This window comes from Echinops telfairi, unplaced genomic scaffold (assembly GCF_000313985.2).
Source record: "Echinops telfairi isolate 266 unplaced genomic scaffold, ASM31398v2 ScPeMD7_443;HRSCAF=831, whole genome shotgun sequence".
Taxonomy (NCBI): domain Eukaryota; kingdom Metazoa; phylum Chordata; class Mammalia; order Afrosoricida; family Tenrecidae; genus Echinops; species Echinops telfairi.
The window spans coordinates 8,569,722-8,585,263 of NW_022104341.1; the positions used below are offsets into that span (position 1 = coordinate 8,569,722).

Genomic DNA, 15,542 nt, shown 5'->3' on the forward strand with positions numbered 1-15,542 from the left:
TTAAAAAGTGGGGCTTGGGGGTGGGGACCTAATTACAACCCATGTGTGCATACTTCCCAGTCAAGTTACGCTGCTTCTGAAGATTTACATTTCTGCTGCCATGATTAATAGTAGATGGGAAATGGGCATATGGGGGGAAAGGTGGCTTACCTTCTGTGAAATAGATGTTCAATGAAGTCTTCCTTCTTTTCTCAGGTTATAGAAACCCTATCTCGGCTTTCCCGAACTCCTATAGCGTTGGCCACAGGAATCAGGTAAGTTGGTTCTCAGTGGACCATATGAGCCATTTAATTAACTGCAACGATTTGCTATTGCGAAGCATGACGAGTACAGAGACCTGTTTCTCACATGCAGATTGTCTGGTATATAGCTGCCTATTACTTATTAGAAACTTAATGAGCAATTAGGAATGTATTCATAGGAGTACCTAGATACTTTCTTAGATTAGGTACCAGGGATTATCTACCAGGGCTTCTAACAGATTCAGAATAGTTCAGTCCTGACTGACAGCAGTAAGGGCAGCCTGCGTGTTCCTGTTCCAGTCTCTGCCCGTTGGACTTTGGCCCAAGCAGGAAACAGGCAGCATTGCCCTGCGGAGAGATGGCAGCCTGCCACACCGCTTTGAGTATATGGTAGGCTGCCATCTTTGAGCAGGGGACAACAGTCTATTTTCTCCAAAACCTTCAAACTCACAAGTCAGTTCTGACTAATCGCAACCCTATAGAGCAGGGTAAAACTGCCCCTGGGGTTTCTAAGAGTTAGTTCTCAATGGGAGCAGAAAGCCTCCTCTTCCTCCCTCAGGAGGGCTGGTAGGGTGGGATTGGAATTGATGATCTTGGAGTTAGTAGCCCAATGTGTCACACCTGTGCCACCGGGCTTCTACGTGTTTCCTACTCAGGTCAGAATTCAACGCACAGGAGATCTGGTTGCTTTGCATTGTGTACACTGCCTGTGTGTCCATAGGCTGCTATTGCACTGTCTTAAACTGGTTCAAAGTTCTGGTAACTGTACATTGATCAGCCATTGTTCTCAATGGATAGGTCTTTCTTGAACTTCTTCCAATATTTCTGTGCACAAGAATCATAAAGACCAACCCAAATGCTTATTTAAATAAGTATTTTGAAAGCTATTGCTATACATTTATTTCCTGTAGCATGTTTTATTACCATCAAAAGCTATAACAACTCTTAGATTTTAGCAATATAAGAATAACAGCACATGTGTCAAATGATAAGGGCACAGGGATGTGAGAAAATTTGGGAATAAAAGCGTGGAAGCAAGTTGGTGAAGCAATTGATGGCACCTCTGTGCAGTGGAATATTTCCGTCGTCAGCGAGCATGAGGAGGTAGATGCTGCTGTGGTCTGTTCGGCTCCAGGTACCACATACTCAAGTCTCATTAGGAAATGGAGTCCCAGTAACCAAAGAGCTAAGCCTCATGGAAATGGAAGAGCTATTTTATTTTTGTTTGTTTGTTTACCCTGTTCCATAGTCCTGCCTCCAGCGACGTACCTTTCTGGTCCTTTGTTTTTGCCTGTTGCTCACGTTTCTCTGTCTAGCTCACATTCACATTCTAAGGGAGAGTGTCTAAGTGCCGTGTAGAGGACTGATCAGCACGGATGAGGCTCCCCAGTCCCTGGCTGAAGCACAACGGCCCCCAGGGGCACTTTCCCGGAAGACACTGTCTCAGAATAGACCCTGCATTTGGCAGCTTTATACAGAAGCACTCTACAGTGTGGACCAATATCTAAGACTTTGTAGTTTATTCTTCACTACGTCCTCTACATCAGTACATATTTTATGTTGCCTTCAGTAAGCAGATAGTGAAAACAGTATATCGCAGTTTTCATGTGCTTGCACACTCAATTCTGTACAACAGGGAGATGTTGGGCTTTCTTCTTCTCTATCTATATTTTCTGCTGTGGAATTGTAGTGTTATACATGCATGATTAAATGTGTCTAAATTGTTTCAAAAATCAAAACATTGTGCTTCTACATATGAATTAAATTGGAAAATAGGTTTCTCAAAAGTCATGTGCTAATGTGAAACCCTGCGTTTTCAATGTATTACCTAGTAATTTTTTAGTGATTATCTCAATGGGTTCTCTTACACTTTTCTGAAACGTATGACATGTTGACTGCATGGAAGGCAAAGTAAAACTTTTGGCACTTTCTCAATTGCTGTCACTTTTGTTAGACGTACATTTAGGACATGATGCTGGAGTTATGAAAAAGTTTATAGTTAGCTTGAGACAAATAAGCTTAGGAGGAAAATTAAAGGGTAGGGTCAGAAAACTTAACACATCCTTTTCTTTGCATAGAAGACAAGAAAGACTCCTTGTTTGTCCCTAAGATGTACTTGACCCATGTGTCTAATAAATGAAAATAAATGATAAAACTTAGACACTCTAATGTGTGGGTAGAGTAATACCTCAGAGTCAGTCATCTGTAAGGGACACAGCACTTTTGTCTCATGCACTGGAATATAGAAAGATGACTAGTAATGAGTTTGTCATTTGGGTCTGATCTCATAGCTGAACACAGCAGCTCCTTGTTCTCCAACCTGGGACACTGCAGCACCCTGCAGGATGGCAGGAAGAGAAGCAAGTCTATATGCCCCACATTACACCCTCAGGAGCCCTGGTGGCACCCTGGTTAAGCGCTCTGCTGCCATCGTGTGGATTGAGCCTGTCAAGTTTGTGATTTAAACCCACTGGCTACTCCAACGCCGTCTGTTTCCATTGGGACCGCTCTACTCTGTTCTGTGGGATGGTCCGTGAGTTGTCACGGACCCCATGACCGCTAGTCTTTTTTGGCTTGAATTGCACATGTGACCGCAGTGAGCAGTGGCAACTGCCGTGGATGATTTGGGGAGCCCACATGGTGCCTCTCCTGGGGACCCCAGACATAGCTGCAGGGAAGGCTTTTGGGGAGAGCCCTGGATGTTGTGTTGACACAGTGCCTGGTCTGCACAGCAGCTTTTGTATTTAGTGGGGGTCAATGACCAGCCTCTGTGTTGCTATTCAACCGTGTTGTTTCTTCCCCATCCTAGGCCCTTCCCGACAGAAGAAAGCGTCGACGATGAAGACATCTACAAAGGCCTTCCTGACCTGATAGAGTATGTGGGACATTTTCAGCAAAGCCAGTCCACTGATTTTATTTAAATATACATTGCGGGTTTTAACCATTGATGGTAAAGTAATCTTTCTGAACCTGAAAAGTGGTTCCGTGTTGAAAACATGTAAGGGTTCATCTTAAACCTGGTGATCAAACATTTTACAAGAAAATGTACTTTTATTTTTTTTAGTTCTCATTGTATATACCACATTATATTGGACCCTGTGAGGAGTAAAAAAAACCAAAACCAGTGAAGTAAAGTAAAATTTGTAACTTTCTCCAAGGAATCACCTGGGGAGTAGATAAAACCAGAATCAGACAATTAGGAGGCAATTATATGAGTAATAGAATCTACTAGGGGAGTTGTAGGCCAGATAGTACATGTTTTCTATAAATTCAAGGAAGGACAAGATCAGTATGAGATGGAATTACTCAGGGATGTCTCATTAGATGCTGTTTATTCTGAGCAGGGCATCCCTTTGGGTTTTATTATTTAATAGTCAGGAAAGGCAAAAGTTAAGTCCTTGTAGCTGATTATCTTTTGCTGATTGAGTGACTTATGCAAATTACAAATAAATATAAAACATAATCCTCAGCTCTCAAGGAACAGATAGCATAGATCAGGCATGTCTGCAGAGCATTTTAAGAGGTAGATTCGGCTCTGAGAGAGACTCCAAGCCTGCGGAAATTCATCCACGTCCTCCATCTAACACACTCAGCACCCTGGGCTTGTTCTCGCCGTAGGACCTTTGCTCAGCAAACTGCAGCATCCGAGTCTTTGTTCAGCCTTCCCTCTAGGGCAGCGGTTCTCAACCTGTGGGTCACGACCCCTTTGGGGGGTCGAATGACCCTTTCACAGGGGCCGCCTGATTCATAACAGTAGCAGCATTACAGTTATGAAGTAGCAACGGAAGTAATGTTATGGTTGGGGTCACCACAACATGAGGAGCTGTGTGAAAGGGTTGCAGCCTCAGGAAGGTTGAGAACCACTGCTCTAGAGAGACTGTCTCACCATATTCTCCAAAATTGCTACCACCTCTTCTCCCTTCTCTGGGCATTTCGTAGCTCTTACCATTGCCCGAGACAAACTTTTTTGTTTAATTTATTGTCTGCCACTCCATTAGAAGGTGTGGGACTCTTCCTTGTTCTTGTATATATTCTCACAAATCTATATTCTAATCAAGAGTCATTGTTTTTCTGGACAAATGAGAGCTCCATTAAGCCTGTCTGCTTCAGGCTGAGCTAGCTGGTCAATTAATAGCAGACACTTATTAAAGGCTTTTTTCTATGATAAGCATTTACATGCAATATCTAATATAATGCCATAATACTATGAAACTGTTACTATTTATGTTATAATTTACAAATGAGGAGCTTAAAAGCTAAGTGCTTGCTGAAGGTCATCTTCTTGCAGTTAGCAGCTGTCTTTGGGTTGTAACCCAGGTAGTTCTTCGTCTAGGCTATATTGCCTCCAAGAGAGACCTCCGCAAAAAGGCTTCAATAGCTGAATTAAGGATGTGAGCACTGACTGGACCCACAGGGCTGGCCAGTAGCTCTCCCCGTAGTAGTGGCCTTTGAAGGAGCCATGATGTGTCTGCTAACCACGAGGCCAGTGGTTCAAAACCAACAGCCGCTCCACAGGAGAAAGTTAGGGCATTCTATTCCTGTAAAGGGTTAAGTTCTCAGAAACCGATGGGGCAGGTCCACTCCGTCTTATATGGCCACTGCGAGTCAGCTTCGATCTGGCGGCAGTGGGTTTGGAGGGGTTTGTACATTGTATGCCTTTAACAAGAACTTTTTTTAACTCTAAGAATTCAGTGATGCCAAGTAGGTTCTGATTGTTTCCGTGAACTTGATAGAGTTTTCATAAAGTAATCATAAGATGGTCAAGTATTAGCAGCATTTATTATTTCTGTCATTTCTATCAACTCACTTTTGTAGCCTTCCTGAGGAAAGGACGTGGGGGTGGGGGTGGCATTTGACCTCCTCTGGCTCCCAAGGTTGATTGCCACATGGCAGAGGTCAGACCTGCCTCCACCTGCCATCCCTTTATTTCAGCCCTATTTAGACACCAATTCTCCCTCCCACAGCTCTTGACTTCTGTGGCTGGGTTCTAGAATTCACTGCAGTGGCCACACTGAGCTCACAGATGATGTGCACCATTAGGGGCTTTATCAGGCAAATTAACAGGGGGAAAGTGCCCATGATAGAGTTGGTCCGGCAGTGTGGTTTCTTCTTTGTTGTGCCTGCAGGCAGGCCTCTCTCAGGGCCTCAGCCCTTCATTGGGCCTCTGTCCTGCTCAGGCAATGTTACAAAGCCCTTTGAGGACTGGCAATAAGGCATGCCCCTCCATTGTAAGCATCGACCTGAAGATGCCCAGTTCTTTCTCTGAGAGTCAGAAAACAGCTCCCCCAATTAAGTGCCCAGAGGCACCCTACTCCACAAGCCAGCATTTCCCTCAAAGCACCCATTTTCACTTGCTCTGAGGTCTGGGAAGTCCACTGCTCTGGCTCCTAGTTCTGTTGTTGCATTGCTACTGTGTCACTCCTCTGGTGACATCGCAGTCTCCTGGACCAAGGAGGTTCCATGTGAAGGGATCTAGGGGTCCAAAGGACGGGATCTACTCCTGGCTCTTCTCTCTTGCTGGTAGTGAGAGTCCCCTCTCCCTGCTGCTGCGGAGGCTGATTCTATTTCCAGAAGAGTGACCATTACAAAGAACTGTGCTAACAATAATGATAGCCGACTCACAGAATCTGCACAGTGTCTTCCCACATCTTCTTACCCAGGCCCATCAGGAAAAGGAAGATCGTTTGGTGGGAACAACAAAAGTCGTGGCTCCAAGAGCCATACTGTTCACAGCATTGCACTTCACCCATTCTGTTCTGCTCACAAGTTTTTACAGACAGAGTTGATGTACCGATAGGTCCCCTGAGGATTTATTCCTGGGATCCCCGGTGAGAAAGACAAGACTTTCTACTCCCATCAAGAGGTACAGTCTTAGAAGAAACCCACAGGGGCAGGTTTATCCTGTCCTGTAGGGTCACTATGAGTCAGCATTGACTTGATGGCAGGAAGGTTTCAGTTTTAAGGGAGGAGAAAACCTTGGGATCCTGAACCAAGCTGCTCTGAGATACGAACTTTCTTTAAGACCAAGTGGGCTGCCACAGGTAATGCGTGAATACCGCCTTTAAACTGGACATTCTTGCTACGAGTTTCCGTGATATATAATAGCAACCCCTAAGGAAAGCCCCTTGAAGCAAACCTGGTCAGCACCTCACTGGAATGGGTTCATAGTGTTATGTGCTCCTCGGCTGGAAAGAAAAGATCAACGGGAAGGGGTGAAGAAGGGTGTGAAAAGTCGAAACTGGACCTTGAACTGCTGCTTTCCGGGCTCAAAACTGGAACAGACCTGAATTTGTACAGTGTGACTGAACTTGAATGATAACCAGAGCAGGGACAATTGCATGTCAGAGCCATACTGGCAACCTAACCTTCCTCTTAGAAAACAGGGCAGTGTGTAGGTTACGTAGCCAGCAAGTCGTAGCCTGCAGGATCAGAAACAATAGTGCTCCGGTCTCAGATAGTAACTCACTGTGGATGTGTGTCTCTCCACGTTGCTGTGCCGGCCTCACTGTGCCTTTTCTGAGCCTCTCATGCCAGAGCTTTGATCGGTAATTTTCTCATTTCAACTATTATTCTGCCTCACCCAGATGTTTCCAAAGCAGGCCTATCCGGATTTTGCTTGATTGACCATGACTCCACCACTTCAAACTGTTTCAAGGCCTGAACAAAACATACAGCCCAAGTGTCCAAACTTCTTTTACTACGAGCTTGTCTGGCATGTCTTTGTGTAGCGGCAGGACACAGGAAAACGAACAAAGATTGTTGATTACCTCTTTCCTGTCCATTTGGTGAACATCAGTCATTGTTGACCAAACTCTTTAGTCAGAAAAGCAGCTTTATATTGAATAGTAAACCTGAGTATGTTGTAACCCAATCGTGTGTGTGTGTGTGTGTGTGTGTGTGTGTGTGTGTGTGTGAAACAACTCCAAATGATGCTCGGTGACACCCGCAGACAACCTTGTGTTTGCATCAACTTTGAAGAATGCACCACTGTCATTTATAATTGCAGCGGTTTCATTTCTGTGTACATTGTTTGTAAAGCTCTAGCTGCACAGGCCCAGGAGAGATACTAACGGCTGGTATTGTTAAGGGAGTTGAACTTCCTTCTCAGAGAAATATTAAGATTTTTTCCCACATAGCTACATAAATTTCATATGAATGGTTAGGGATTAATAGTTGATAGAAGGGCTCTGTGTAATCTTGAACTGAAAGGAAAAACCTGAAAAATTAACAGCAGAACCTGGAATGAGGGGCCCAGTTGGTTCCCCCTTGACTGCGGGTTTGCAGTCTTCTATGTGGGCAGTTGGATGATGCAGCAGCCAGTCCCAGTGCCTACCGGAGCTTTTCAAACTGGGAAGGTTGGCAACTGCCTTTAAACATTTGTTCTAAAAATATTTTGGTTAAAGCACAGTGTGGCTGATAGGGAGGGGCCCCTTGATGATGGATTTGAAGGAGCACGATTTTAAAGCTGCTGGATTATATATTGATGATGCTTTTGACTTTCCTGGTGCTCGTCCAAGACCATTGTGACATTTAATCATAGGATTCCAAACTCGTTTGGTCTACCTTCCCCCTTTTCAGAACAGCAACAGCAACAAAAGTACTCAGTACCCCTCCGGCCATGAAGAATGTTCATACTGTAGCCCATAATCCAGGAGATAGTGTAGGTGTCTGCTTTTGTTGCCCCCCCAGGATTGCTCCAACAACTCCTAGGGGCAGGTGTCATCCACTTTGGGAAACACTCCTTCCGTTCTCCCCAACTCCCCATCTCCATATTATACCCTGTCCTACAGATGATAAAACTGAAGCCTTGAAGTCTACAGCATGGCGGGTAAGTGAAAGAGTGAGTGAAACAGAGCATGCGACAGACTTGATTTTAACTCATGGCTCCGTTGTATGTCAAATAAAGTTTTGGCCTTTCAATTTCCTCATCTTTACAAGGGGTTAAATAATAATGGCTGCCACGCCGGGCAGATTACAAGTGATCATATATGTAGTGTTAGATGCTCTACCTGTATGTGCATCCTCATGCTTTATGAGTCGCACCTACCCAGTCGGTGCCAGCTGTCACTGCCGTCAGTGCTGGTGTCCATTCTGAGTGGTGTTGGTGTCGGTCAGTTCTCTTAGGAGGCCGAACAGAGCAGCCATCTCCGGTGTTCAACTCTTTTCATTAAGACCATTTAATTCCCTGTGTGCTATCTTCTAAAATGCAGCGGCGGGTTTTATGGTGGGGCTGTTGATTTTTTTTGCATCAGAGACGAGCCTCTCATTGTGCCTTTGGTTTCAGCGAGACCCGTGCGGAAGATGAGGAAGGCCTCTATGACTGTGTGTACGGGGAGGACGAAGGCGGCGAAGTCTACGAGGACCTCATGAAAGCGGAGGAAGCACATCAACCCGTAGGACTTTCCCTTGCCTTCTTTTTACCTTCCTCTAAGCGTGGTACAGGCATAGCTCAGAGATATGGGGGGCTCTGCCTCAGACTGCTGCCATGAAAGTGAAAGTCCCAGTAAAGCAAGTCACCTGGCTTTATCTTTGATTTCTCAGTGCATATAGCCATTATGTTCACACCCACAATAAAATGATTTTTTAGAAGTTATAGTCAATAGGCTGTAGTCTAGTAAGTGGGCAATAGCATCACGGAAAAGTTGGGAATATTGTGAGAATTACCCAAGAGTGGCAGAGAGACAGGTGAGCACATGCTGATGGACTTGCTCGATGCAGGGTTGCCCCAGACCAATTCATTTAAAAAAAGAGCAAGGTCTTCAAAATGTAGCAAGTAGAGTGCTGTAAAAGGAGATATGCCTGTATTTTCCAGGGTCACACAGCCTCTAGAAGCATTTCTGGGATCCGGAACCCGGATCTCCTGACTCCTAACCTGGGGCCTTTGCACTCAGTCATGCTGCCCGGCTCTCCTGGGAAAAGGCTCCTGGTATTAGTATACCATAGAGGAGTGTATTGCAGGAAGAATTCCTCTTAAAAATAAAAATAAAAATGCTGACGAGCTGATATACTTGCTATTGCACCTGGAGACATATAATCCAGATTTCTGCGGTTTAAAAGAACCACGGGGAATCTCTTTCTCAAACCCTTTCATTTTACTAATGAGGGCTCAGCCTGACAGATGACATGCCACTCCGGGAATAAAGACACTGTGGCCAGGGAATCAGAAATTGTGATGTTATGAAAGGAAGTCTCTTATAAAGCAGGTCATTTTGTTCCCTTTAGATTGAATTTGATGTAGGAGAAATATGTGCCCAAGAATATGTCTTCGTATGCACTGGGTGTTGCTGTAAGGCACTTTCCCATTTTGTTCCATTATGAGTCCCCCTGGCTTTTTCTACAGTTTTATAAACTTTTATAAACTTAATTTCAGATCCTGTTATACTAATTATGTGTCTAAATAGCTTTATATGCCAATGGAATATCTAGAGCATTTAGAAGGAATTAGTTTGAATTGTGTTCTCATCTATAATTTGAAACTGGCCCCCAAGAACATATCGGTTGCGTGACATATTCTTTGAAGCCAAAGCCTGTTCTTCATGAGCTCAGTGGTGATTTCTGTTTCTTTATGAGCTCACTCACTGTCCGGGACCCCCTGCCTGTCATAGGAGGCCAGCGGATTGTCTGGAGTTCTCTTTAAGGAGGAGGAGCTCTTTGGGACAGAACCAAGTTAACGCGGCTTGTAGTGAGTAGACAGAGGGGAATGAGCCTTTAGCCCACTGCATGACCCGACAGATGACCCAGGGCAGAATAGACAGACCACCCATAGAATTATTAGGTGATAGGGTATCGTCTGTACTTCCTATGATTGCCAATGATCTTGGGTGCCAGCAGATGGTCTTCTTCGGTATCTCTCCGATGGCATTCTTCACTCGTCTGCCCGTACCAGACTGTTCACACAATAGCCCTCACGTAGATTGAATGGGCCCTGCCTGCGCACCTGGGAAGGTGCCATGTAGTACCTAAAATGCTTATATCTTCTAAAACGTCTGATGATGACACTGTAATGATTTCCACTTTACAAAAGAGAAAGTCAAGTCTCAGAGAAGATAACAAGCTTGTGCAAAGTCACAAAAGTACTAATAGCCAAACTGGCAGATGATGCCAATTTCCTCTCGCCCCCAAGTCTCTGATGTTAGTATTAGGCCCTACTCGCTCCAGGACAAAGAGCTAACTGCCAAGAGGTGATCTTTTAGTCATTCCTGAAGGGTTATCCCTAGCAAATATATCTTTATTATTTTTGCGATTATCTCTGTCAACCCAGAAAATCATTCTGATTCATAGCAGTCCTATTTAGAGTTTCCAAGACTGTCGATCTCCTCTGGAGTAGACAGTTTTATTTTCCTTCGGCAGAGCTGCTGGTAGGTTTGAACCACCCACCTTGTGGTTATTTATCCAATACTCATGTTAACAGCACCACCAGTGCTTCTGAGTATGCTGTTCATTCCAGGGGATCCTATGACCACAGGAATAGTGTTTCCAGGTTCAATAACATGATAATAAAAGAGATGCTTTACTTTAGTGGTTGTTCATTGGGCTGTTAAGTGCAAGGTCAGCAGTTCAAAACCACCAGCCACTATGTGGGAGAAAAATGAAGCTTTTTAATCCCATGGTGTTATAGTCTTGGAAATCCACAGGGACAGTGTTACTCTGCTTATAGGGTTGCTGAGTCGGAACTGACCTGATGGCCGTGAGTGAGTGATTTAAACTCAGAAGCTTAATTTTAATCATGAAAATCGTTTCATTTACATTGTACAACATGATTAAAAAAATAACAAACCAAAGATTCTTCACAGAGATGAGCCAGTCAGGGTGCAGTATAGCACTGATGAAATATGCAACTTTCCTGTGGTTATTTAATACTCCCCCGCCCCACTCCACTATCATGACCCATATTCTATCTTACAAATATGGCTAGACCAGAGCATGTGCACAGGTACAGATAAGAGCTGGAAACACAGGAAATCCAGGACAGATAAGCCCCTCAGGAAAAACACTGAGAGTAGAGATACCAGCGGGGGAAGGGGAAGGTGTTGGGAGAAAAGGGGAATTGATCACAGTGATCTACGTATAACCCACTCCCAGGGGGATAGACAACAGAAAAGTGGGTGAACGGAGACATTAGTCAGTGTAAGACATGAAAAAATAATAATTTATAAATTTTCAAGGGTTCAAGAGGGAGATGGGGGGGGGAACATGAGGAGCTGATACCAAGGGCTCAAGGAGAAAGAAAATGTTTTTTAAATGATGATGGCAACATATGTACAAGTGTGCTTGACACAGTGGATGGATGGTGATAAGAGCTATATGAGCCCCCAATAAAATGATTTTTTTTTAAAGATTCTTTACAAATGCAATTAAATTGTTCTTTTTATTAGGTACTTTACTAGAATGAAACACTTAAGAAAATAAGCAATGATTTTTATTTCTTTTACTACCAAGTCGATAATACACTTAGTACATAAATCATTGATTTGATGATTCTGATTGCAGAAATGTCCTGAAAATGACATAAGAAGTTGTTGCCTCACAGAAATCAAACAGACAGAAGAAAAATACACAGAAACCCTGGAGTCCATCGAGAAAGTAAGTCCTCAGGCATTACTGTTGACACACGTATGCACACTGTGTGCAGCCCTATTCGTGCTACGAGAACGGATTGGTTTCTTTGTCTCAGAAGGCACTGTTCTGAGGCCGGGAGACCTCCATAAGTGCCACAACAGTAGCCCCTGTGGAGCGTGCATATGCTCACAGGGTTCCAGCTGTAAACAAGTACCTCTAGACGGTATCGTTCTCTCACAGAGAGCGGCTGATAACTTCCAACTGTTGACCTTGTGATTAGCAGCCCCGTTTGTAACCCACTACCCCACTAGGTACTTTACTACCATAAGTCGACGTTAAAAATTAAACTAGCTAAACTCACTGCCATCGAGTCGATGCTGGCTTCCAGCACCCCTATGGCACAAGGCAGAACTGCGCTGTGGATTTCCGAGACTAATTCTTTATGGGAGTAGAACCCAGTCCTCCTCCTGAAGGAGCAGCTGGTGGTTTTGAACAGCTGACCTTATGCTTCGTAGGCTAACACGGCCACTATACCACCAGAGCTTCTTGATTAGAAGTTAGGTAAATAAAAACAAAGAGAAAAACTTGGAAGTTGAGGAGGAGGAAAAAAAGATATGGGAAAAATTTGTTTAGAAAAGAAGGTGGGTTGATTAATGAGGAACGGATCATAAGATTAGGTGGGATTACACCACAGATTATATTTATGGTGATGTTGCATTTAAGACTATCACTTCACGCTTATTCGCTGCAGCAACCTAGATTTAATCAGCATTTTTACTTTTCTTGGAAAGCATAATAGAAGGAGAAAGGGTAATAGTGCTTCCGGAGTGTAAGCAGGTAAAGAGGAAAGCGAGGGACCTAAAGGTTGAGGTTGAGGAACATGGTAAATGGATTGATGAACTCAGGTCCAGTTGAAACATTCTTTGAACAAGGGAATGTCCGTGGAAGAGCCTGACGGTGCAGTGTTCACGCACTGGACTGCGAACAGTAAGGTCAGGATTGGAAGCCACCAGCCACTCCTTGGGAGAAAGACGAGCTGTCTACTCCCGTAGTTAGTCTCGGAAACTCACAGGGCAGTTGTACCCTATCCTGTAGGGTCACCATGAGTAGCGTGGGTTTGGTTTTTGAGTTTGAATTAACCAGTACTGTTTTTCTCTTTCTCACTAATGGAAGCACTTACTGCCTGGACTACTTATTTTATACCTTTTATGTATACTGATTTTTGTCTTTTCATCTGTAAAAATTTTAAGGCAAGAACAGTTTGTTTCTGCTTCTTTGTGTCAGTAACACTGATACCAGTTGATGGCTGGTTGACGAGAAAACTCATGTAGACTAGAGAGAGTAATGCTTACTGAACATTTCTGTCTTCCCTTTGGTAGTATTTCATGGCACCACTAAAACGATTCCTGACAGCCACAGAATTCGACTCGGTATTCATCAACATTCCTGTAAGTGAAAATACCCGAGCTGGAATTGTGGTGGGGGCAGGCTTGGGAAAAGCCCTGATTTTAGTATCGCAGTGCCGATCCCTGTTTTAAACCGTTCCTCTTTCCTTCTAGATTTTTAACAGTTTGACCTTTTATTCCTGCCTCCCCGGTCCTTAGAACCTTACTTTCTAGAAATTAACCAGTGATTTGTCATTAACCCAAAGTGAGTTAAGATGCGTGCCGACTGTAACGGTGAGCTGTTTGTATTACTCTGTACTGGTGAGCACACAAGTAGGCTTTGAGTTCAGTGATTCCTGCTGTACCCAACATGTGTCTTGTGAGAGTTTCCCTCTGCCTCATGCTTTCCTGCTCTGCTGCCCCGCCCCCGTCCCCCAGGACAACCTCACACTCTTCTTGTCCTGCTGCTCTTCTCTACATCACCCCCCCCCTCCTAAGTCCCTCTTGTTTGGCGTTTCCTGGGGCTTCCAAATGAATTAACCGGCCCACTGGTTAGTTTCTGACATGCACTGTTTCCGTACTATGTGACAGACTATTTAAATGGCCCAGTGTGAGGAGATTGCCTCTATATGTACGTAAACAATGCACATGGGAAAGCCCCTCTCCTCATCTGAGGAGATCTGCAGGTTTAGAGAATGGTAGGCAAGCCTCCCATCGCTCCCAGCGGCACTCGGGCCGTGCACAGGCTGGCCAGCCTCACCACAGACAGACTTCCTACATCTGATGGTGCGCTGTGTTCCGTGCTGCTGAGCACCAGTTGGTTAGTTGTGGCTTGTCTTTTTTTTTTTCTTCTGGTTTTGGCCACACGGAGACATTATTCTTGACCTTCAACATAGCTAGAAGAAAATGCTTACTGTGCCAGATTGCATTTTAGCATAGGACAGATCTTACATAATAAGATGTTAAAGTACTTAAGCATGGTTCTTCAAACATTGTACCCCGTTTGACATTCTTTATTCTTAATTGTTGTCTCATGATTTGCAACAACATGCCCAGACCAACATATTCTAGTTTCGTTTTGACCCTACTAAGGTAGTGGTTATGCCTCGGACTGCTAACCGCAAGGCCAATGGTTTGAAACCACTGAGAGACAAGGCTTTCAACTCCTGTAAAGTGTTACAGTCCTAGAAATCCACAGGGGCCGGTAGACGCTGTGCGATCGGGTCACTGGGAGTCAGGATCAGCTCCGTGGCGGGGAGGTTGGTTGTGTGGAGGTGAATGTGCACTGTGAGGTCAGTGAGTGCCAAGGCCCACACCGGGAGAGACGGGATGAACACATCGATCCAGATCCCCTCATTTCTTGGCTGGGCATGTATTTGCTGCCTGGCTGAAAATTACTTATTGAGGGGAAAAAAATTGAAATCCCGTCTTGCGTTGCTCTAGTAAAGTGTCCAGAACAATTTATTTGCTCCTTCTTTATGCCATTAACTGTCTGGTTTCGAGTAATTTACTATGATTATTGTTAGCTTAGCACCAGGGCACCACTAATTGACCAAAGTACAAATCTAAATTTTCATGTCCCAAGGACATGAATCATTACTTTGTCCTGTCAATAAAACATTAAGCAGTTGGGTAGTTTTATCTAAAGTGTAAAGTGATTATAACATGAAAATGAGCTGTACATATTTTTGTACAAGGAGCAAATTACCCTTCAATAACTGGTGATATAATTTCTCCTTTTAGGGTTTGATGTTTCAAGTCAGATTGAAACTGCTGTTTCCTATGCACATGCCCGCCTGCCTCAATTCTTCCTCACTTTCTCCCTTCTCCCTTGCTCTTTCTTTCCTGCCCTTCTCCGTTCATTTATTTTAGAAATAACACCTTAGGGAGTTGGCTGAAGGTTCACACAGTCGTTTTAGCTTCCCATTCAGCAGTCTGTATGCAACATGTTCTCTGGCTGGTTTTTTTCTTCACAATGCACGGACATCCTCACAGTCTCCATTCTCCTTGCTACATTCCCCCTAACCTAGTTTCCCGGCCCCTTACGTTCTCAGTTTAGGTTTAAAGCAATTGTTGCCCACTTAGCCACGCATAGGCGATTTCTTCAAGGAGCACAGTACTGATAGCTGACGTTCATTATTTTTTGATCCAGCTTGTTATTAGCTGAACAGTGACGTCAGTGGGTAGCTTCCGCTCACTGTATGATGAGCTGGTTTTTGTTAGGTGTCATCAAGCCTGTTCCACCCATAGTACATGCTGTACAATAGAGGGAAGCCTGCCTGGTCCTGGCCCATGCTCACAGTGAGCCTGATTCAAGCCTGTTCCACCCATAGCACACGCTGTGCAATGGAGGGAA

The 15,542-nt window shown here is 44.3% G+C and overlaps 1 protein-coding gene across 1 annotated transcript in view; it reads left to right on the forward strand.

Annotated features, from left to right (window-relative positions):
* VAV3 (vav guanine nucleotide exchange factor 3) overlaps positions 1-15,542 on the forward strand; it is a 417,371-nt gene that overhangs the window by 182,085 nt on the left and 219,744 nt on the right. Inside the window, exons 4-8 of the mRNA XM_045292020.1 lie at positions 196-254; positions 3,052-3,117; positions 8,527-8,635; positions 11,733-11,825; positions 13,181-13,249. Coding sequence (XP_045147955.1) covers positions 196-254; positions 3,052-3,117; positions 8,527-8,635; positions 11,733-11,825; positions 13,181-13,249 — 396 coding nt within the window. The remainder of the gene's footprint in view (positions 1-195; positions 255-3,051; positions 3,118-8,526; positions 8,636-11,732; positions 11,826-13,180; positions 13,250-15,542) is intronic.